This window comes from Phasianus colchicus, chromosome 5 (assembly GCF_987193195.1).
Source record: "Phasianus colchicus chromosome 5, bPhaCol1.hap1.1, whole genome shotgun sequence".
Classification (NCBI taxonomy): domain Eukaryota; kingdom Metazoa; phylum Chordata; class Aves; order Galliformes; family Phasianidae; genus Phasianus; species Phasianus colchicus.
Window position 1 is genome coordinate 7,444,617 of NC_143440.1, and position 21,329 is coordinate 7,465,945.

Below are 21,329 nucleotides of genomic sequence, written 5' to 3' on the forward strand. Positions count from 1 at the left end.
CGGACCCGGTGCGGGCGGTCACCCAGCCCCGCAGCGCGACGCCGTCCGCCGCCACGGGGAGCGTCCGCAGCGGGGAAAGCGCGGCACGGCCCGGGGCCGAACCTTCCCGCGGGGAGGAGCCGCGCGCACCTCCCGCCGCCAGCCGGCGCTGTGGCGCAGCCTTCGTTCTCCGGAAGCGGCCGAAGGACGGCGGAGGCGACGGACGATGGCGGAGCAGCTGCGGGCGGACGGCGTGCACAAGGAGGTGCTGCGGGAGGGCACCGGGCCGCTGCCCGACTTCCGCGACGGTACCAAGGTCAGCGCCGCGCCGCGCCGCGGGGGGGAGGGAGGGGCGGCGCGCATGCGCCGGAGCGGAGCCGGTCGTCATGGTGACGCGCGGCCTACACTCAGGCCACGTTCCACTACCGGACGCTGCGGTGCGCGCCCGAGGAGACGGTGCTGGATGACAGCCGGGCGTGGGGCAAGCCCATGGAGCTGATCGCCGGAAAGAAGTTCAAGCTGCCCGTGTGGGAGGCGATACTGCGCACCATGCGGCCCGGCGAGCGCGCCCGCTTCCGCTGCGAGTCCAAGGTGCGACCGGAAGGGGCGGGGCGTCAGGGGGCGGGGCTTAGCGGGCGCCGTTTGGTCCGGGGGGCGTGGTCTTGTCACGTAGAGGGCGGGGCTTCGTTGTTTGTGGGCGTGGTTTGCCGTGGAGTGGGCGGGGCTTTTCGTTAAGGGGCGTGGCTTGTCGATGGGGGCGTTGCTCGGTGCTGAGCGATGTGAGTTCGCGCTGTTGGGGGCGTGGCTTGCGACCGATGGGCGTGGTTTTATCACGGGGGCGTGGCTCGATGCGGAGGGGGCCGCGAGCTGCCGCTGGGCCTCCTCTCGGCCCCACGCCTGCCCCCTGAGCCCACCTTGCCTGCAGCACGTGGTGCTGTACCCCCTGGTGGCCAAGAGCCTGCGCAACATCGCGGCGGGGAAGGACCCTCTGGAGGGGCAGCGGCACTGCTGCAGCATCGCCCAGCTGCACGAGCACTACTCGCTGGGCTACCCCGACTTGGACGAGCTGCAAAAGAACCCCCAGCCCCTCATCTTCGACATCGAGGTGCTCAAGGTGAGCGGGGCCCTGGGGTCACGGTGCTGATGGACTGTGCCCCACGGCAGCCTTTGACCGTATGCGTGCAGGTGGAGGAGCCTGGCTCCTACCAGCAGGACCCCTGGGCCATGACAGATGAGGAGAAGCTGCAGGCCGTGCCCCTGATCCACCAGGAGGGCAACGAGCTGTACCGGCAGGGCAAGGTGCGGGAGGCAGCCACCAAGTACTACGACGCCATCGCCTGCCTCAAGAACCTGCAGATGAAGGTGGGCTCCCCCACCCCTCGGGGTTTCGCCATCCTTCTGTCAGCGCTGGGGCTCACTCTGCCCTCCTGTCCCACAGGAGCAGCCTGGCTCTCCAGACTGGATCGAGCTGGACCAGAAGATCACCCCACTGCTGTTGAACTACTGCCAGTGCAAGCTGCAGAGTGAGGAGTACTACGAGGTGCTGGACCACTGCTCTTCCATCCTCAACAAGTACGAGGGTAAGGAGCCGTGCCGGCTGCACACAGTTCACCAGGGAGGCCCGCGTGCTCCCCAGCTGATGTTTCCTTCCCTGCAGACAATGTCAAAGCCTACTTCAAGCGGGGCAAGGCTCACGCGGCCGTGTGGAATGTGGCCGAGGCGCAGGCTGACTTCGCCAAGGTGCTGGCACTGGACCCCTCACTGCGCCCTGTGGTCAGCAAGGAGCTGCGCAGCCTGGAGGTGCGCCTGCGCCAGAAGGATGCAGAGGACAAGATCCGCTTCAAGGGCATCTTCTCCCAGTAGAGCCCGCCACGCTCTCCGGGTCAGGTTCTGTTAGATATTCCACATGTGGAATGGTTATCCATGTTTATTAATGTTTAATACAACGTTTATTGGAAGTCAGCGGAAGGCGCGTGGGATTTCGGTGTGGCGCAGAAGGCACAGTGTTACGTGCTGGACCATTGGATGGCAGTAGAAGCATGGATCTCCTCACTGAGCCCCAAACTGCGCCCAGCGGCACAACGGTGGGAAATCCAGTGGAGGAAACGAGCCCAGGCCAACGCTCTTCCGTGCTGCTTTTTATTCCTTGTTTGGTTTTTATCCTTTCTGTTGGGCCGAGCTGTGCTGTGTGGGTCTAGGTGAGCCCATTGATGGCTGCAAGAGCTCCAGTGCCAAGGCTGTGCCCCATGTCCTTCCCTTCCATGCCACATCCTGCATTGCCACTTCGCAAGGCTGCTGCTGCCAGCTTGCAGCTGCGTTTCCTCTGTACTGCATCGCAGCAGAGCTGTAAACTTTTTATCTGAACTGCTTGTTTCCACTACGTATATAAAGCCATGATCATGCTATACCGAGATAAACACAAGTAAAACTCATCACAGAAAGACATCTGGTCAAGTAGAAAAAGTGATGTTAGAGATAACCAAGTAAAACCAAAGGGCAAATAAGAGCAGTTGGGTGCTACCACCTTCCGTGACACCTGTGGGGCCCTGGGCCAGCATCACTCTGAGGCTGTGGGGGTACAGAGCAGACAGGCAGCCCCAGCAGCTCTGCTTTACATTGCTTTATTTCACAATGAAACAAACAGAACAGAAGAACCATTTCTTTCTTTTTTTTTTTTTTTAATCTCAGCCCTTCCCTTGCCCCCACAACACCGAACAGAAATAAATACAAGGGTGCAGGGAGGAGGCTCTGTGCCTGCCCTACCACCACTTACACCTGGGGCAGAGAAAGGTGAAAGGGAGCCTGGGGGCAGCACCCCAAACCCCAGAGCTGGCAGGGCACTGCCAGCAGGTATTGGGGCAGCAGGGTAGAGGAAGAGCTGGGGGGCAGCAGGCAGGACCCAGGGGGGCTCAGCCTAGAGGGGGTCATTCCACCCCGTGGGGTGGCTCAGAGCAGTGTGGCTGTGCCCTGCAGCTTCAGAGTGCAGCACCTTCCTCACTTCCAGCTCCAGCTCCACGTTGGAAAATGAAGGCAGTGTCCGGGAGTGGGCAAAATGGCAGGGGTTCACTCCTCACCCTCCAGCTTGAGGCTGACACTGCGGGGCTTGCCACGGGCAGGCAGGGGGCCCCCGTCCCGCTCCGCCTGGCTGGAGCCCCGTGAGCGCAGGAGCTGGCTCTGCTTGCGGAGGAAATCGACAGGCGCCGGGCAGCCGTAGGTGCCTTTGCCCAGCACAGGCCGAGGGGGTCCTTTGGGGGAGTGCACTAGGGCAGCAGCCTCCAGCTGGGCGAGGTGGGCCACATAGCCCTCAGACAGGAACTGAGAGATGTAGGGACAGCGTGAGACCCCAGTGAGGGCATGGGACCCCTCCAGCAGCCCCAGCCCTGTTGCCCCACCTGGCATTGGTTGTGGAACTTCTTGACAGCACGGCCCACGATGTAGATGTGTGCCGGTGCCAGCCCCAAGGAGCTGTAGACGGAGACATCCTTGGTGGAGCCATAGCCAGCAACGATGGCTATCTCTGCCTGCACAAGGAGAGGAGCATGAGGGTGGGGACAGAGCCTCCCCACCACCCTGGTGTGAGTGTCCCAGCCCCACCTCGGAGCGCAGGCTCTGCAGGAAGGCTGCTTTCTGGCGGAGGGGGTCGTGGGTGAGTCCATCACAGAAGGAGACAGCACCATGGGGGAAGTTGTGCTGGGAGAGCCAGGCCACCACGCGGTGCTTCTGCATGTCAGGGCGCCCCGTCACGTAGATGATCATGTAACCCGAGTCCTGCCAGTGCCTGGTACACCAGGGCACATGATACATACTATTACCAGTGGTCTACATGAAAAGTGGGTTGGAAACCACCAAGCACCTCCCAGCTAACCGAGCAGGTTCCAAAACTTTGGTCTGCAGACCAAGCTGTGTCACATCACAGTAGGACACCCTGGGATGGATCTGGTGCTCCCATGGGGTTGTCACTGCACAAAGCTGGTTGTCCTTGTAAGAAGAGCACTTACCGTACAACATCGACAGCTCCCGCCCGCACTTTGGGGTCACTGCCCATGATGGAGACGCTGGCAGTGAAGGAACCATCAATGCTGAACACCACTGACTCAGTGCCCCGGGCCACCACTGTCAGGTACGCCTCCGCGTAGCTGTGGTCGCCCCTGGGATGGAACAGCAGCAAGGCTCAGTATTGGCCCTGTCACCTCCCTCAGCCCACAGGAGGGGAGGTGGCTGAAGTGACCCCACCAGAAGCACATGGCCAACATCTCACCTGACCACCATGCGCACAGGGTAGATGCCAATGGCCAAGGCCTTGTCCTGAGGGATGGTGAAGGTTAGGCGTCCGCTGCCACTCGTCACCTCTGTGCCGTAGTACAGCCACTTCCCTGACAGCGGCTGCGTCATGATGTAGATGTCCACCTGGGTATGGGCAAAAATGCCATAGTATATCCCAGTCTGAAATCATCACTATCCTCTCCCACCATCCCACAAGGTCCTATGGAGTCCTGGTCCCTACAGCCCTTCCGTTTAGGCATAGTTAACATCAGCACTGTCCCCTCCTGGGCGTTCCTGCCATTCACCAGGGCCCCGGGAATGTCCCCACAGTACCTTCTCTCCCGTCAGTGTCACCACATCCAGGGGGCCATACATGAAGCGCCCACTGAGGACCTGGGCTTTGCCTTCACAAATAATGACATCGCTGGCCCGGTGGTTGGCTGTCACGTTCTGCAGGGACACACACAGCTCAGCAGCACATGGCAATCAGAAAAGCCCCCAGAAGCAGCACGTGGAGTCTACCAGGATGGGAGCAAACCCTCCTGGCTGCATCACCCCACAGTGCTCGGGGACAACTCGAGCCCAATGCAGCCCTAGGGTGCCCATACCCGGATCTTCACTTGGGTGCGCTTGCGCTGCCACTTCTCCCGGGGGAACGCGGGGCTGTAGATGGAGCTCTCCTCGCTCTCAGCCGGCTGCGGACCCTCCTTCTCCATCACCTGGCCAGGGGACACTGCAAGGCTCAGCCTGCACTGGCTGAGTGTGCTGCCCACCCTCCCACGTGTGCCCTACCTGGCGCAGGATGAAGGCCACCACATCGGAGGACTCCCAGTAGCTGGCGTGGAAGAGGTGAGGCAGGGTGATGGTGGGGAAGGCAGTCAGCGCATCAGGGCAGTACAGCGAGTAGTCAATGCGCTTCAGGCCCCACCAGCGTTCCAGGACTGTGCAGAAAGCTTCAATTAGTCCATCCCTGAGCCTTACCCCCCAGCCTGGCCCCATTCCAGGGGTCAAGCCACTCTAGTCCCTTGTGCCTAGATGGTGATGGCACTCACTCTTGACGACTTCGCTGGTGCTGGCAGGTGTAGGGGGGTCTCCTGGCTCACTTCCCCTCCAGAAGCCCCCCCCAAAGCTGCCAGTGGGAGTGGGGGGAGCAGCCAGGTCCACCTCAGGCAGGAAAAGGGCAGAGTGCATCTGCAGGGCCTCCGCTGCAGACAGCACTGAGTCAGGCCATCCATAGCCCCCCACTGTGGGGATGCCAGCCCCCAAGACCACTCACCCAGCAGGGAGGAAGTGCCGTCACCCAGTGGGTACTTCTGGTAGCGGGGCACGCTGAGCGGTGGCACAGCATGGAAGGCTTTGGCCAGGAGGGGCTCCAGGCGGGAGGCGCAGGGGTCAGCGGCATGGAAGAGGTTGTAGATCTGCTCACAGGCAGGACGCAGCTGGGCCACTGGGGCAAAGAAAGGGGTCAGGGCAGGGCGACGTGCAATCAGGAGGGCTGAGGGTACGAGGAGTTGAAAGCAGGACCCAGCGGGAGGAGAGGATGAGGAGACAAAGCCAGGAGACCAGTGGCACAGAGGGGATGCTCAAAGCATGCGCCAACACTGAGATATGTACAGCCACAGCACGAAAAACCCAAGCAGAGCTATCTGGGGAGGACAAGGGCTTGAGCCCCACAGGGGGCTTGCACCGCAGCCGGCGGGGCTCCTCACCATCCAGAGCAGGCATGACGGTCTTGCGCAGTGCGAGCACCAGCCCCAGCGGGGAGCCGAAGAGGAAGAAGCCGGATACCTTAAAGTCAAGGCGGGTGCTGGTGCTCTCTGCCCCATCCTGTGCTGCAGCACTGTTCCGTGGCGCCTCTGCCTCCAGTGGGGCATCGCCAGGCTGTGAGCTGCAAGAGCAGAGCCAGTGGGCACAGGAATGGCAGTGCTGCACCCACTGCAGCCCATTTAGCCCAGAGGAGCTGCTGGGAGCAGGGGAGCCCCAGCACTGTACTGCTGCACCCATGCAATGCTCCCTCCAGGTACAGATGGGGAATTTATCGTTCACATAAAGCACAAAGTTTGTATGGAGGGTGCTGGCACTCCCACAGGCCCCTTGCTCTCACCTGCATGAGGAACTTGGATGCTGGCTGTCCCCCGGCTCGGGGCTGGCCTGGCCCAGCCCCATTGCTGTGTCTGCCCCGTCAGCCAGTGGGTCCCGGGCGCCGCACAGTTCGGGGGAAATGGGCTCTGTGCTCTGTGGGTGGACAAGAAGAATCAGCTATCAGCCAGATGCTGCCAAGCTGGTTGGTAGTTTTTGAAAAGAGGCACCCACCAGGCTGCCACGGCGGCTGCTGCTTCGGCTGCCCCCAGCACCTGCCCGGCTTTGGCACAGCGCATCGAAGCCCAGGATGCCTCCCACACAGTCCCCAAGCAGCACTACCTGCAAACAGCAAAAAATCATCCCAGTGGGAGCCAAGCCCCAGCCAGAATCCAGGACAAAGTCTCCCCTAATCCCTCCTACCCCTCTCACCTGGCCACAGAAGCCAGTGCCCTCAGCAGAGTGCAGAAAGGCGGCATAGGCCTGGTTGGCACGGGTGATAACGTTGCCCACAGCATGCTGGTAGCTCCCCGAGGAGGTGGCCAGCAGTGGGAGGGCTGCCAGTGGGATGTGGTCCTGACTGCTGGACAGGCTGTCTCGGTCATGGCTGTAAGGGCTGAGCCTGGGGGAGACATGAGGATGGGTCAGCAGGGATGCCCCATGTCCCTAATCCTTCTCTGTGAAACCCCTCTCTGAGCCCACCACCTCCCTCCTGGGGGTGGCTTGCATGGGGACAGCCCTCTCTCTCCATCCTCACTTGGAGACCAATGCATAGGCAGCGGCACAGATGGGCGGGCAGGGCACCAGGCGCAATGCCACATGTCCCAGTGCCTCAGGGAAGTGGACACGGGTGACAGCATCGAAGGTGGCAGCCAACGTCTGCACATCCGCCTGCTTGGAGCCCAGTTCTCCCCCTCCCTGGTCCAGGATGTTGCCACTGTGGAGGATGAGGAAGAGCACGTGGATCCGGCACGCCTGCACCGTGCTCTCAGCGGAGCCGCCCTGCAGGAGAAGAGCACTCCTGTCTGCACCCATGCCAGGGACCCAGCTGGGAGCTACAAGGGATGGGGTGAGCAGCTCACACACCTCGGAGAAGCTGGATGCTGGCTGTTCTTTGCCATCTGTCCTGGAGGTGCTGTGTCCCTCCCCTGCAAGCACATCAACGGTGAGCAAGCAGAGGTGTCCATGCAGGGGTCAGCCCCATCCTGGGATGGCCACACTGGGCTTGGGTAGGCTGAACACATCCTGCTCACCCAGATTCTCATCCAGCTCTGCTGGCCGCTCCAGCGTGTCCAAGAAGTCATTGGAGCTCCACTTGGTCATCTCCTTGGCAAAGACCTCATCACTGTCAGATAGATCCTCTATGATGGCAGGGAAGGGGCCATGGGTGAGCCAAGCACAGTCCACACCCCTGTGCCCCACCGAAACCCAAAAGGGCAAATCTAACACGTTGCTGTGCTGCGGGGCTGTTCTGCCATACCGTGGGCATCAAAGAACTCCTCCTCGGAGCTGTTCTCGGAGTCACGGGCAATGTTCTGCATCCGCCATTCAGACAGGCTCTGAGGAGACACCCCACCTGCCAGCAGCACGGGGTCAGCACTGAAGGCAGCGAGCCCCTACTCGTGCCCAACAGTACTGCTCATGCACCCGGAGCCACCCAGACCTTTGGGACATCCAAAGCCACCCTCTGGGGTAGGAAAGAATGGTCCTGATGCACTTCTGCCAGAGAACAGTAGCAGCCACAGGACCCAGGGGTCCCGCATTCCTCCCATTCTCACCTCCATGCTGAGAAGAGTAGGAAGAACGTGAAGATGTGGACCACTGCTTGGCAAAGCTATCATCAGGGGAGATGTCAGCAGTCCCCTGAGCCTCAGTGCCCTCCTGTCCGCTGGCACCTCCTGGCTCTGGACGCCCCTCAGAGCTGGGCCCAGCAGTGGAGGGCTCCTCAGCCTCACCACACTTGGCCATTTTCTGTGCCAGCATCCGCGCCGTCTCCTCCTCCAGCTGCCGGATGTCCTCCATGGTCAGGTCAGTCCACTCATCCTGCCAGCACCAAGCCTGGCGGTGGGCACGCAGCATCACTTTGCGCAAGCCTGAAGCAGGGGGAGTGAGTAAGGCATGGCCCCCAAAAACCCACTGTCCCCACAGGGCTCGGGCTCACCGCCATCGCCCCACGCTCACCAACATCGTGGATGAACTGCTCAATCTTGGACTGCATCCCCCAGTAGCGGAACTCCACCTTGCACAGCTTGTAGGCACACATCAGCGGCCCGCTGCTGGCTGCCTCCAGCCAGTTATCCCCCAGTGGGCCCCGGCCAGTCTTGGCTGAGCGGTAGAGTTTGGGGTCCTCCTCGGGTTTATATTCCCCAGGGGATATGGGGTCACGCACAATGTCGATGGTGTCTGGGGTAGAAGGAAAAAAGGGTGAGGAATAAGGCTGGCAGCACTCTGTGAATCATTTTCACACACCGTGTGCTCAAAGATGGGACACCTCTCTGTCCCCTTGAGCCTCTGGGGACTGTCCTCACACTGGTACCAGACCCGCCGCCTCAAGAAGCAGCAGCGAGAGGTGGAGGCAGGAGCGGGGGTGGCCAGGCTAAGAGCCGGGCTGACACACATAGGCGCATTAGCGTGGGGATTTGGCAGCTGGAGAACGGCAGCAGTGACCCCAGGGGCATGGGGGGGTGTGCTGAGGACAAGGCCAAACAAGGCGGCTCAGAATTCTGCTCACTGCCTGCTGGTGATGGCGGTAGGGACAAAATTTGTCCCCTGCCTTGGCTGTGCCACCAGCGTCCCAGCCGGACATCCCCAATGCTGCGAGAGCCAATGAGAGAAATAGGTCAGATGAATCATTTCCTCCGAGTGCTTATTTTAGGCCTCCATTTTAGGAGTAGAGCATGACGCGCTGCGCTCCAGCGCCCAAAACAACCGTGTCGACACTGCCAGGAATGGGAACAGGCAGCAACGGGGGACAAACATGTCCCTGGGGGGAACGGTCTGCCCCAGGCACCCAGCACAGGGTGGTCGGGAACGGGGAATGACACTGTGCAAAGCCCTGGGGGGCAGGAGAAGCAGAAGACAAAATGGGGACACAATTCCCTAGCTCTCTGTCTCCAGCTGATCCACAGGACTGTGCAGGGAGCTCAAGGTATGGACACTTTCCCCTACAAGGATAACTTAACCTGTCCCTAAAGCACAAGGTTAGCAGAAAAAGCCCCGGATCCTGCCTCATGCCCCTGCTGCACGCACCCAAGATCCTCTGCCTCTTCTCAGCAGCACTCAAATTGAAGATATTGGTCTGCTGGCCAGCATCTGGCCGGTAGTACGTCTCAATTTCGATAGAGAACTTCTCCACAAAGGGACAGGTGTACCTACAGGAAGCACGGGGATTAGGCTGAGCCCAGTGGGCAGCCCCCAACCTACATTCCCATAGAGTCCCACCTGGTGCGGGTGTAAGGGTACGCGTTCCAGGACTCCTCCTCCACCTGCAGTGCAGCTTTGGGCAGCAGGGCCCGAAACCAGCTGGGGATGTGGGAGCCCACATGGTAGATCTTGTGGGTATACTGTCCACTGCCACCGGGGCCATCGCTGTAGGGGCGGTTGGCCAGGATCTCCACCCCACTGCCCTCGCCACTTGATTCCTCCCGGCTTTTCTTCTGCAGAGTGAGGATGGGCTGAGCCCTGGCACCCCAAATCCTGTCATCTTGCCAGCTCCAGGTCCCCCCCACCCCACCTCCCCTGCAGCCCCTTCCTCAGCCCCAAATCCCTGCACCCCCACCTCAGCCCCATAGGTATTCCCAAGAGCCCCACTTCAGTCTGCACTCTGAGAAACAGGCTCAGCCCCGTGCCTCCACACTCCATTTTCACAACAACTCCATACCCCAAACCCCCCAACCCCACACTCTCCTCACACCCCAATCCCCAGCCCCACATTCCTCCACCCTGCAGGCTCCACGCTGCCCTCATACCCCTATACCCTAAACCCCCACCACCTCAGATCTCAAACCCCACAACATCTGACCCCCACCCCCACACCCCGGCACCCCCCCATACCCCTCAGCCCCAACCACCCCCCCAAGCCCTAGACGCCCCTACTCTCCCAGATCCCACACAACTCCCTGGACGCCATACAAACCCCAAGCTCCATATTATCCACAAACAGTCCCTCCAGCTCTGAATCCCCCGACCCCCACTCTCAGCCCCATGTTCCCATAGTTCCCAGGACTCCATACAACCCCCCCCCAGGACCCCCACAGCCCTGCCCCTCTCTTTCAGCCTCATCCTCCTGCACTCCCCCAGACCCCATAAGACGCCTCCACACCCCAAACAGTCCCCCAGACCGTCGCCACCGTCCCCCATATCCCTCAGCCTCGAACCCCCCGATCTCCACCCTCAGCCCCACGCTCCTGCATCCCCCGGCTCCACACGCGATCCCCGACCCCGCACAATCCCCACACGACCCCCTCCCCAGGCCCTTCGCGACCCCCTCGGGCCGCGGCTCAGGCCCCAGCCGCACCTGGATCATGTAGAGCTGCGCTACCTGGTACTCCTCCAGGCTCATGGGCAGCAGGATGTGGTACTCCTTGATCAGCATGGCGCCGGGTTTGGGGGAAGGGGCGAGGGGGCTCCGCGGCCCGCCGCCGTTAACCCGGCCCCGGCCCGGCCCGCTTCGGCCGGGCCCTCCCCGCTGCCATAGCAACGCGCCCCCCGCCCGCTCGGCCGCGCGCTCGGCTCCCTTCGGCTCTTTCCGTAACCCTTCGGCTCCTTTCGGTTCCTTTCGGCTGCGCTCAGCCCCTTCCGAACCTGCGCCGCTCTGAGCCGGCCCCGCGTTTTGTGACGTCACGGCGTGGGGGGCGCCCGCTGACGTCAGGAGGTGGTACAGCGGGGGGGGGGGGTGTGACATCAGAGGGGACGTCAGAAGCGGGGGGGCGGCGGACCGGGAAATTAAAACGGAGCGGTATATTTGGGGAAATTCGGGTTATTCTTTTTCTTTTCTGGAAGGAGCATTTTCTTTAAGGGGGGGATGCGACACGTCTTTTATTTATAAAAGCTGGAAGGTTGGGGGAGGGGGGGGAGCCCCGGGGGTGGCCCCGCTCGGGGGGAGCCACCGGCGGGGCTCGGGGGGGTGGGGGGCGGCTGTCACGTGCGGGCGTTGCGCTCTGTCTCGGCCAAGCACTCCCGCACCAGCGCCCGCGCGTGGATGATCCCTGAAGGGGGGGACGACATGAAGTAAGGCACTGAGGTTCGGGCTGGGGGGGAGGGTTGGTACACAGAGGGCCACCCCCCGGCTCTGTACCCCGCTTGAGTCGCTCCATGGCGCTCTTGCTGCCGGCGTAGGTGGGCCTGATCTCCCTGCCCATCTCCTCGATGACAGAGAGAAGGTCGCTGTAGGTGCTCTGCGAGCCCGGCGCGCCGGGCGGCTTCATGGCCTGACAGGGGAGGCACGGGGGGAGGGAAGGCGGAGGACAAGTGGGGGCTCAGCGTTGCCCCCACACCGCCCTCCCCTCGTCTGCCCCTGCCCCCCGGCCTCACCTGCACATAGCCCATGGAGGGCGGCCCGAAGTCGTTGAAGAGTGGGCGGAAGGCAGACGGCGAGGGGACGCTGGGAGCTGCGGGGAGCGACACCGGATCCGGCCCTCCTTCAGACTGGGTCCAGCCCTCCTCCGGGCCCCGTCCTCCTCCTCAGGCCCTGTCATCCCCTCAAGCCCGGCTCTCCTCAGGCCCTGCGCCCCGCTCAGGCCGCCCCCAGGCGCCGTCCCTTCCCCCCCTCAGCCCCTGACTCCCCGCGTCCCCTCCTCAATCCGCGTCCCCCCCTCCACGCCCCGCTCAGGCCCCGCCGCCCCCCTCAGGCCTCGTGCCTTTCCTTAAGTCCCCTTCTTCCCCCTCCCCCGCTCTACCCCCGGTTCGCCGCCCCCCGGGGGCTCCTCTCACCGGCGGCCGTGGCGGCGGGCCCCGGGGCGGGGCTGGCGCTGGGGGCGGGCGCGATGGGTTTGTAGGACATCCCCGCACCGCGCCGAGCGGCAATCCGTCCCGAGCGGCGGCCGCCGTGTGGGGAAGACGGAAGCGAGCGGCCGAGCGGGGCGCCCCCCTCCCGCCTCCTAACTGCTGATTGGCCGAGCGGCGCAGTCCGGCGGCGCCGATTGGTCGGCGGCCCGAAAGGAGCCGGCCTGCGCTCTCGGCGGGGCGCGGCGATGACGTCACGACCCGCACGCCGCCAATACGCAAACACGGCGCGCCGTTCCCTCGTCACCATGGAGACGCGCGGCGTCCCGCTCTCCCATTTCCCCCCCCCAGCCTCCCGCCGCGAGGGCCTGAGGCCTCCCCCGGCACTCAATGGACGGGCACACGGCACCCGACGGCACAGAGCTTCATTGGGAACCGGCAAAGCTGCGAACCCACGATCCCAGGGGGCCACGACCGGAGCTCCCCCCCCCACCCCCCCCGGAGGGGCAGCGCAGGCCCGGGGAGGCCTACTCCCCTCCTCCTCCCGGTAAGGCACGGCGGCGGCTCCCGGCCCTTCAGCGCGACATCATCCGCACAAACTCTGCAAAGAACCACAGCGTTAACCCCCAAATGAAGCTGGCAATGGGGGCTCACCAACCCCCCCCCCATCGTTGACGCCATCATCCCCCAAATAAAGCCGGGATCGGCCCCCCCTTCACCCTCACCCCCATTACCTTCAAAATCCACCAGGCCGTCCCCGTTGAGATCCACATCCTTGAGGATCTCATCCACTTCGCGGTAGTTGAGCTGCTGCCCCAGCAGCTTCCGCATGGCCTCCCGCAGCTCCGCCATGCTGATCTGCCCGTCCCCATTGGTGTCGAACTGCCCCGGGAGGACCCAGCATCACCACTGTGCTCCCAGCGCTGTGTCCCCCCAGCCCTGCTGTCCACACCCCTCACCTCGCGGAAGGCGTCGCGCAGCTCCTTGATCCCGATCATGTCCGCCGTCTCCGCCAGCATCTTAGGGCCCATCAGCTCCACAAAGTCGTCGAAATCCACTTTGCCACCTGCTGGGGGACCAAAGCGGGGAGGCAGGTCAGCGGGGGTGGTGCCACCATGCGGGTATGGGGTTCCCCACCCCCCTCCCCCGGCACCTACTGATCTGCTGGGACAGCTCAATGAGCTCCATCTCGGTGGGCATGTAGCCCATGGTGCGCATGCACTCGCCCAGGTCCTTGTAGCTGATGTAGCCATCGCGGTCCTTGTCAAACTCCTTGAAGGCCTGCTTCAGCTCTGGGTGCAGCACAGCGAGAACGGTGACACCCAGGGACCACCACAGAAGTGGGGGCAGGACACATGGCGAGGTGGGGATGAAGGGAACAGGCATTCAGACAGGGATTGAGAGGGACAGGTGCTGAGACTGGGACCAGCATGGGGACTGCAGAGAACGAGTGCCAATATGGGGACTGAGCAGGAAAGGTGGCACACTGAGAACATGGGAACTGGAATAGGGAGCCAGTGGAACAGATGCTGAGATGGAGACTGGGGTGAGGACTGAAGGAAATGAGTGTCAAGATGGGGACCAAGTGGGATGGGTGGCACAATGGGAACTGGGATGGGGACCCAACGGAATGGGTGCTGAGAGGGGGAAGGCTGGGATGGGAATTGATGGGAGTGGGCAGAGAATGGGAACTGGGATGGAGACCAGAATGAAGACTAAGGGGAATGGGTGCTGAGATGGACATTGAAATGGAGACTCAAGGAAACAGGTGTCAAGATGGGGACCAAATGGGATGGATGGCACAATGGGGGTTGAGATGGGGATCCAGTAGAAGAGGTGCTGAGATGGGGAACCAGGATGGGGAACAAGGAGAATGGGTGGTGAGGTGAAGATTGAGTGAGACAAGTTGCAAGAATAAAAGGCACAATGGGGACCAGGGTGGGGACACAGCAGAAGAGGTGCCAAGATGGGGACTGGGATGGGGACTGAGAGGAACAGGTGGTGAGATGGGGACAAAGGGAAATGTGTGGCAAGATGTGGACTGGGATGGGAATTAAGGGGAATGGGTATCAAGACAGGGACCGAGCAGGATAGACTGCACAATGGGGACTGGGATGGACACCCAGTGGAATAGGTGCTGAGATAGGGATTGGGATGAGGACCAAGGGGAATGGGTGGTGAGATGGGAACTGGGATTGGAATGAAGGGGAATGGGTGGTGAGATAGAGGCCAGGATGGGGACTGAGAGGAACAAGTGCTGCGATGGGGACGAAGATAAACAGGTGGAAAGACAGAAACAGGGATGGGAAGTGAGGGGAACAGGTGCTAAGATGGGGACCAGGACAGAAACTGAGGGGATCATGTGGAGAGACAGGGATCAAACGGGATGGGTGGCAAGATGGGAACTGGGATGGGGACCAAGGGGAACGGGTATGGGTGAGACCCTACACCGGAGCAGCACCCCTGGCCCCACAAGGACCCAGCCCAGGGACACATCCCCACACTTCACCTTCGATCTCCTCCGGCCGCAGCTCCCGGTCCTGGCAAAAAGAATGCAGTCTGGAGGATGGCTCCCTCCCCACTGCCACCCCAAATCCATGCCAGTGGGCAGCTGTGAGGGCAGTGATCCCAGAGGACCGGGATGCACCCCAGGGGGTATAACACTCACATACCAGCTGTGTGATGGCAATGCTCTGCCGGAGGAAGATGCACGCCGGCCCCACAAGCCCATGCAGCACTGAGTAGCTCTGCAGCGGTGGTGATTGCGCAGCCTCTGCCAGCTCCTCACCATCCTGGGGACCGGGGGGGCCGGAGCGCTGCTTCCCGTCCTGCAGGCAGAGCCGGAGGGCAGTAGGAAGCCCAGCACAGCCCCCAAACACCCCCCTGCACTTCGGCCTTACCTTGGAGAGCCTTCTCTCAGGGGTCTTGGTACAGTTGCCCATGGCCAGGGGATGCCCAGGCATAACCGGTCCCCCCGGGGGGCCGCCTGGCGCAGTCCTGGGGGGCCGCCGCTCTGGCCCGGCCGCGCCAGGACGGGGTTTTTTTATAGTAACAGAGGCTGCGTGGGGATTTACGGTTTTTATGGAATATCTCGGGATATGCAGGGCAGGGCGGGGGGGCTGCACGCTGCCCGCACACACACACATAATCCCCCGGATTATGCCCTGCTCGGCCACGCCGCTCCAGATGTGGGGGAGCCGCCCAGCTGTTCCCCTTGAGGGGGGACGGTGTTGCTGCCCCGCCCCTGTTACCCCCTCAAGTCCTCCCCATTCCCCCCAATTAGCTGCCCAGCCCCATTACCTGCCTGGAAGTGGGGGGCAGCTGGGGCTCCTCGGTGCTCCGCCGCCCCCCCCCAGCGCTCCGGTGCCCCCGGGGGTTGCGGTGGCCCCGTTTCACCCCCGGAGGGGCTCGGCAGGTGGAGGACAGAGGGCTGCCGGGGGCGCGGCGTTGGGGGCTGCGGATGAACAGGAACATGACGGCTCCTGCCCGGCGCTCAGGGCTCACTACCCTCCCTCCAGGCTCCGAATCCGATCCCCCAGTGCCGGGGTGAGATTGCAGCGGGGAAACAGGATCCGGCGGCCGGGATACACGAGCCGAGACATTGACACCGGACAACGAGACCGTGGGGGCCCGCCGTGGGAGCGCTCCGGGGCCCGGGGGCGGGAGAACCGGGAACCCAGAGCCAGGGCGAGGGCTGCAGGGGTCCCCGAGCACGGGGCCGTGACCTTGGAGCGCGGGGTTGGCCGGGGGAAAGCCGCAGCATCCTCAGAACCCGGAGCGCGGTGCGAACCCCACCCCCGCCTCCGCGCCCCCTGACCCACGGCCGGCTTCGGTGACGTCATCACAGCGCGCAGCGGCGCTCTCCGATGACGTCACATCCGAGCGACAGGCAGCGGGGGGCGCCTGAAGGTGGCGGCGGAGCGCCATGGCCGCCTGGCAGCTGAGGGCCCTGCGCCGCATCCCCGCCGCCGCCGCCGGCTTCTCGGTAAGTGCTGGACCGACCGCTCAGACCGGTTCCGAGCCCGGGGCAGGGCTGAGCTCCTTCCTTCCCCGCAGACAGCGCCGAAAAAGACGCAGTTCGGCTCTCTGAAGGATGAGGACCGCATCTTCACCAACCTCTACGGGCGGCACGAGTGGAGGTGGGCAGCGGGAACCGGGAGCGTGGGAGAGGAACGGGGGCTGCGGGGGGTGCGGGTGCTCACAGCCGCCGTGCCGTGCCCGCAGGCTGCAGGGAGCGCTGCGGCGGGGCGACTGGTACAAGACGAAGGAGATCCTGCTAAAGGGCGTCGACTGGATCCTGGGTGAGATCAAAGCCTCGGGGCTGAGGGGCCGCGGGGGGGCCGGCTTCCCTACCGGCCTCAAGTGGAGCTTCATGAACAAGCCGCCTGACGGCAGGTAGGCGCTGAGGAGAAGGGGTGGGAAGGGCGAGGATGTGGAGGATGCAGAGAGGATGAGTCTGAGGGGCTGGGGTGATTGGAGACCTAGTGACAGGGATGCTGGAGGGTCAGGGAGGTCGGGAAGGGGCTGAGGGCTGACAGGACTGTTTGGGAACAGGGACGTGGGGAGCAGGGGACACAGGTTGGGAGATGGGAAAGCTGTGTCTAGGGACAAAGGAACATTGGGGACGCAGGGTTGGGAGATGGAATAGCAGACAGTGGGACAGGGCGATCTGGGGACACAAGAGCAGGGATTACAGGGGACACCATATGACTAGGAGATGGGGCTGGGGTGTTTGGGAACAAAGTGACATTGGGGTGCAGAGTGTACAGGCATAGATAGGGTGGGAGTACAGGCAAAGGAGTGGCAAAGTAATTGGGGTGCTGGGAAGAGAAGGAGATTGGGAGGGGGCTGAGAGGGGATGGGATTACTTGGGGACACCAGGAATGTGGCGGGGACAGGGAGTGGGGAGATGGAACAGAGGGAACACTGGGAACATGGAGATATGGAGCTGGGAGATGGGACAGGATGCTGACACTGACACCGCATCCTGTCAGACCCAAGTACCTGGTAGTGAACGCAGATGAGGGGGAACCAGGCACCTGCAAGGACCGTGAGATCATGCGGCACGACCCACACAAGCTGGTGGAGGGCTGCCTGGTGGCTGGCCGTGCCATGGGCGCCCGTGCCGCCTACATCTACATCCGCGGCGAGTTCTACAATGAGGCCTCCAACCTGCAGGTGGGTGCCACGGACACAGTGAAACGCACATGGGGGACATCCCTGCTGCTATCTGCCTGTTGTCCCCCCTGCAGGTGGCCATCAGAGAAGCATATGAGGCTGGGCTTCTGGGGAAGAATGCCTGTGGTTCTGACTACGCCTTTGATGTCTTCGTGGTGAGGGGTGCCGGGGCGTACATCTGTGGTGAGGAGACAGCACTCATCGAGTCCATTGAGGGCAAGCAGGGCAAGCCACGCCTCAAGCCACCCTTTCCTGCTGACGTGGGTACGTCCTGGAGCCCTTCTGCCCATCTCCGCTCCCCTAATTCCCTCCGGCACCACTCACAGCTTTGATTCCCTACAGGAGTCTTTGGCTGTCCCACCACGGTGGCCAATGTGGAGACGGTGGCTGTGGCCCCCACCATCTGCCGACGTGGTGGTGCCTGGTTTGCTGGCTTTGGGCGCGAGCGCAACTCCGGTACAAAGCTTTTCAACATCTCTGGCCATGTCAACTACCCCTGCACAGTGGAAGAGGAGATGTCAGTGCCATTGAAGGAACTCATTGAGAAGCATGCTGGTAAGCACCACGCTCAAACCCAACAGGATGGTCCTGCCAGGCCCAGCTCAGTTTGTCCCCTCTTTTTTGGCAGGGGGTGTCCGTGGTGGCTGGGACAACCTGCTGGCTGTCATCCCGGGGGGCTCCTCCACCCCACTGCTCCCAAAGTCGGTGTGTGAGACTGTGTTGATGGACTTTGATTCCCTGGTGCAGGCACAGAGCGGGCTTGGCACGGCTGCCGTCATTGTCATGGATAAATCGGTACAGGGTGAGCCCTCCCCAGGCTGCCCCCTGCCCTGAATGAGTGTCCCCTGATTGTCCCCTTCCTCCTCAGACTGACATTGTCAAAGCGATTGCTCGTCTCATCGAGTTCTACAAGCACGAAAGCTGTGGGCAGTGCACCCCGTGCCGGGAAGGTGAGTGTGGGACTGTGGCACAGGGTCTATCACTGCATCACAGGGCCTGTCACCGCGTCCCTGTCCCCACAGGTGTTGACTGGATGAACAAGGTGATGGCACGCTTCGTGCGGGGAGACGCACAGACAGCTGAGATCGATGCACTGTGGGAGATCAGCAAGCAGATTGAGGGCCACACCATCTGTGCACTGGGTGATGGTGCCGCGTGGCCAGTGCAGGTAAGTGCAGGGCTTTGGGATGGCAGCAGGACCTCGGGGGCTTAGCCCTCAGCCTCACTGACTCCACTTTGCTCAACCCAGGGCCTCATCCGCCACTTTCGGCCAGAGCTGGAGGACAGGATGCGACGCTTTGGAGAGGCCAAAGCACGAGCAGCCTCAGCATGAGGAGGTCGGGGTGATGGCAGCAGTGGCACCACAATTTGCTGTTCCCAGTGGGTTCTAGCCCACTCTTGGGGCTCCTTAATAAACACTGCTGTAACTGAAGTGGCTCAAAACATGGCTTTTTACTAAAATCATAACATGAAACATCAACCATGGGTGCAGTGGTGCAGAGAAGGGGACAGTGGTGAAACCATGCCACCCTCCACCCCAAAACCTTCCAGCCCAAAACCCCTCACCCTCAGAGCTTCGGTTCCTTCCAATATGCAGCTCAAGCTCTTTTTTGGGGAGCAGTGATGCCACGGCCAGGTACGTGGGTCTTTCTGCAGTACAAGTCGGGCGCCAGCAGCTCCAGTGTCAGCTCAGTGATGATGGCTGTCAGCCCCCAGATGCGGTGGGGGCCGTTGAGGAAGACAGGCAGAGTGTAGCCGTAGCGACCGGCAGTGCGGAAGTGGGTGTAGCCCTGGTTCTCTTCCTGCAGGAGGTGCTCCAGAGGCAGCGTGAAGACCTCTGCCACCTGCAGAGGCAGGAAGAGGGTTGGGGGACGCACATGGGTGGCAGCAGGAAAGGGGACAAAGGGTAGAGGGTCACCCACCTCGTCAGGGTTTGGGGACAGCGTCAGGTCCTCTAGAGGTCCCAGGTTGGCCACCACAGGGACCACAAGCATCCCGTGCTGGCAGGGAGCATGTGGCAGAAAGACAGGGTGACAAACGCCACTGTGCTGCAGCCACCTCACTTCCCCATCCCCACATGTCCTATCCCAAACCCTCAGCCTCTGCCCACCATGTCCCTGCCGCCCTATCCCCAGCCACCCCATGCCCATCCATGTTTCTCCCCCGCTGACCACATCCTGTCACCCCGTTCCCAGTTCCTGCTGTCCCACCTCCCAGCCTCCCAGCCCCATCCTCCCTGAGCCCCAGTGTCCCTGTCCCCAGACACTCCATCCCTGTATCCCCACCAACTTTACCAATCTTTACCAGGGCAGCCTGGTCTAGCATTAAATGAGGCGGTTGGTAGCCCTGCATGTGGCAGGGGGGTTGGAGATTCATGATCCTTGAGGTCCCTTCCAACCCTGGTCATTCTGTGATTCTGAGATTCTGTGATCTCACTGTGTCCCCAGCGTCCCTGTCACCTTGGCTCCAGTCACCTCTGTTCCATTTCCCAGCCACACGGTGTCCCCAGTGCCCCCAATTACACTTTCTTCCCAATTACCCCACCCCATCTCCCAGCCCTGTGTCCCACAATCCCCATGTCCCTGTCACGTCCCCAGAAGTGCTTGTAACTCCACCACACCGCCTGTGTCCCTGTGCTGTTCCAGATGTCACCCTGTTGACAGTGATAGACACGGGGACTGTTCTCAGCTTATCACTGCCAGCCCCGAGCTCAACATCAAAACTCTCTCTAGCACAGACACGTCCTATGTGCTCGTTCTGTCCCCATGTTCCTTTGCCATCTCTGTATTTTTCCAAATATTCCCCACATTGTCCCCATGTCTCAGCGTTGTCCTCATCACCATTCTGTCCCCACATCTCTATTCAGTCCACAATGCCCTCCTGTATATTATGCCACCATTCTGTACCCAACATCCCCATGCTCCATTGCAGTTCCCACGTCCCCAGTTTATCCCCACATCCCCATTCTGCCCTTCGTGTCCCCGCACTGACCCTGTCCCCATTCCGCCCCTATGCACTGTACCCACCCTTCATTCTGTCCACGCCCCCATGTCCCTGTGCTGTCTGCACGTCCCTGTTTTGTCCCATGTCCCCGTTCTGTCCCTATGTCTGCGCTATCCCCACGGTCCCGATGCCGTCCCTCCGTCCCCGTGCCCCTTGATCCCCATTCTGTTCCCACGTCCCACTGCTGCCGTTCTATCCGCCTTTGTGTCCCCGCTCCGTACCCTCTCGGGCAGCCCTCGCAGCCGCCCCCAGACGCTCTCCTCCCGCAGGTTCAGCCCCAGCTCCTCCCGCGCCTCTCGCAGCGCGGTGCCCTCCGCTCCGCCGTCCGCCGCCTCCCGTTTCCCCCCGGGGAAGCTGCAACGGGGGGGAGCCGGCGCTGCGGCAGGGCCGGTAGGAGGGACCCCCACTCCATGACCCCCCCCTCCTTCTTCCCTCTCACTACCTCACATCGCCGCCGTAGGGCCCGCGCAGACGGCTGCAGCGCAGCGTATAGAGCAGCGCGGGGCGGCCCCGCACGGAGCACAGCGGCACCAGCACGGCCGCCCCCGCCTCCGCGCCTCCCCCCGCCCCCCCTTCCGCCAGCAGCCGCCGGCACCGCCGCTCCGTGCCCCCGCACAGCGTCACTCGGTGCGGAACTCCCCGCGCCCAGCTGGCCACCCGCATAGCTGCACCGCTCCGGGGCGGAGGGAGGGACGGACGGACCGCCCCCCGGGGCTGCAGCGCTCCCAGCGGCTGTGCGAAGTGATTATGGGGCGTGTGGTGCCCCAGCTAAGCGAGCAACGCGGTCACGAAGTGTACAGCTTTACAGCTGGGCGTGCAGCACTCCCGCTGGGTACACAATCCCATAGCCAGGCGTGCAGCCCGCACACCGGGGCTGTAACACT

General features: G+C 62.5%; 6 protein-coding genes across 11 annotated transcripts; 2 read left to right on the plus strand and 4 right to left on the minus strand.

Moving 5' to 3' along the window:
- The first annotated feature begins 82 nt into the window (after positions 1 to 82).
- On the plus strand, positions 83 to 2,343 carry AIP (AHR interacting HSP90 co-chaperone). Of its 3 annotated transcripts, XM_031607298.2 has the most exons (7): positions 83 to 295; positions 391 to 570; positions 905 to 1,093; positions 1,165 to 1,341; positions 1,418 to 1,559; positions 1,637 to 1,861; positions 1,939 to 2,343. In XM_031607298.2, exons 1-6 carry the CDS (start codon positions 206 to 208, stop codon positions 1,840 to 1,842), a joined length of 984 nt encoding a protein of 327 aa, XP_031463158.1. In that variant the 5' UTR covers positions 83 to 205; the 3' UTR covers positions 1,843 to 1,861; positions 1,939 to 2,343. The 3 variants fall into 3 exon arrangements, with proteins under 3 accessions (XP_031463158.1, XP_031463157.1, XP_031463159.1); XM_031607297.2 differs by having other exon boundaries at positions 1,637 to 2,343; XM_031607299.2 differs by having other exon boundaries at positions 1,418 to 1,551; positions 1,637 to 2,343.
- Positions 2,344 to 2,526: 183 nt separating this feature from the next.
- PITPNM1 (phosphatidylinositol transfer protein membrane associated 1) lies at positions 2,527 to 11,189 on the minus strand. Its single transcript, XM_031607293.2, has 23 exons — positions 10,838 to 11,189; positions 9,763 to 9,977; positions 9,571 to 9,692; positions 8,503 to 8,724; positions 8,100 to 8,414; positions 7,802 to 7,897; positions 7,575 to 7,682; positions 7,408 to 7,469; positions 7,079 to 7,323; positions 6,754 to 6,943; positions 6,556 to 6,663; positions 6,347 to 6,477; positions 5,952 to 6,130; positions 5,519 to 5,689; positions 5,295 to 5,447; positions 5,035 to 5,183; positions 4,851 to 4,961; positions 4,576 to 4,692; positions 4,238 to 4,386; positions 3,978 to 4,127; positions 3,574 to 3,757; positions 3,372 to 3,500; positions 2,527 to 3,294 (listed from the first exon to the last, which is right to left on the minus strand). Exons 1-23 carry the CDS (start codon positions 10,913 to 10,915, stop codon positions 3,043 to 3,045), a joined length of 3,636 nt encoding a protein of 1,211 aa, XP_031463153.2. The 5' UTR covers positions 10,916 to 11,189; the 3' UTR covers positions 2,527 to 3,042.
- An 83-nt stretch (positions 11,190 to 11,272) lies between these two features.
- On the minus strand, positions 11,273 to 12,574 carry CDK2AP2 (cyclin dependent kinase 2 associated protein 2). Of its 2 annotated transcripts, none has more exons than XM_090140302.1 (4): positions 12,253 to 12,574; positions 11,854 to 11,960; positions 11,618 to 11,750; positions 11,273 to 11,528 (listed from the first exon to the last, which is right to left on the minus strand). In XM_090140302.1, the coding sequence occupies exons 1-4, from the start codon at positions 12,572 to 12,574 to the stop codon at positions 11,461 to 11,463; spliced, it is 630 nt and encodes a 209-aa protein (XP_089996428.1). In that variant the 3' UTR covers positions 11,273 to 11,460. The 2 variants fall into 2 exon arrangements, with proteins under 2 accessions (XP_089996428.1, XP_031463163.2); XM_031607303.2 differs by having other exon boundaries at positions 11,289 to 11,528; positions 11,854 to 11,930.
- A 157-nt stretch (positions 12,575 to 12,731) lies between these two features.
- CABP2 (calcium binding protein 2) lies at positions 12,732 to 16,020 on the minus strand. 3 transcript variants are annotated; one of them, XM_090140292.1, is made up of 7 exons: positions 15,565 to 16,020; positions 14,937 to 15,092; positions 14,774 to 14,804; positions 13,422 to 13,556; positions 13,224 to 13,333; positions 12,999 to 13,146; positions 12,732 to 12,865 (listed from the first exon to the last, which is right to left on the minus strand). In XM_090140292.1, exons 1-7 carry the CDS (start codon positions 15,736 to 15,738, stop codon positions 12,840 to 12,842), a joined length of 780 nt encoding a protein of 259 aa, XP_089996418.1. In that variant the 5' UTR covers positions 15,739 to 16,020; the 3' UTR covers positions 12,732 to 12,839. The 3 variants fall into 3 exon arrangements, with proteins under 3 accessions (XP_089996418.1, XP_031463132.1, XP_031463131.1); XM_031607272.2 differs by having other exon boundaries at positions 15,165 to 15,707; XM_031607271.2 differs by having other exon boundaries at positions 13,224 to 13,330; positions 14,937 to 15,707.
- Positions 16,021 to 16,094: 74 nt separating this feature from the next.
- On the plus strand, positions 16,095 to 18,874 carry NDUFV1 (NADH:ubiquinone oxidoreductase core subunit V1). The gene is made up of 10 exons (XM_031607268.2): positions 16,095 to 16,249; positions 16,321 to 16,403; positions 16,489 to 16,659; positions 17,259 to 17,442; positions 17,517 to 17,706; positions 17,785 to 17,997; positions 18,071 to 18,237; positions 18,311 to 18,392; positions 18,465 to 18,610; positions 18,692 to 18,874. The coding sequence occupies exons 1-10, from the start codon at positions 16,190 to 16,192 to the stop codon at positions 18,773 to 18,775; spliced, it is 1,380 nt and encodes a 459-aa protein (XP_031463128.1). The 5' UTR covers positions 16,095 to 16,189; the 3' UTR covers positions 18,776 to 18,874.
- Positions 18,871 to 21,150, minus strand: NUDT8 (nudix hydrolase 8). Its single transcript, XM_031607278.2, has 4 exons — positions 20,888 to 21,150; positions 20,667 to 20,799; positions 19,365 to 19,442; positions 18,871 to 19,286 (listed from the first exon to the last, which is right to left on the minus strand). Exons 1-4 carry the CDS (start codon positions 21,106 to 21,108, stop codon positions 19,041 to 19,043), a joined length of 678 nt encoding a protein of 225 aa, XP_031463138.1. The 5' UTR covers positions 21,109 to 21,150; the 3' UTR covers positions 18,871 to 19,040.
- Between the last annotated feature and the right edge of the window lie 179 nt (positions 21,151 to 21,329).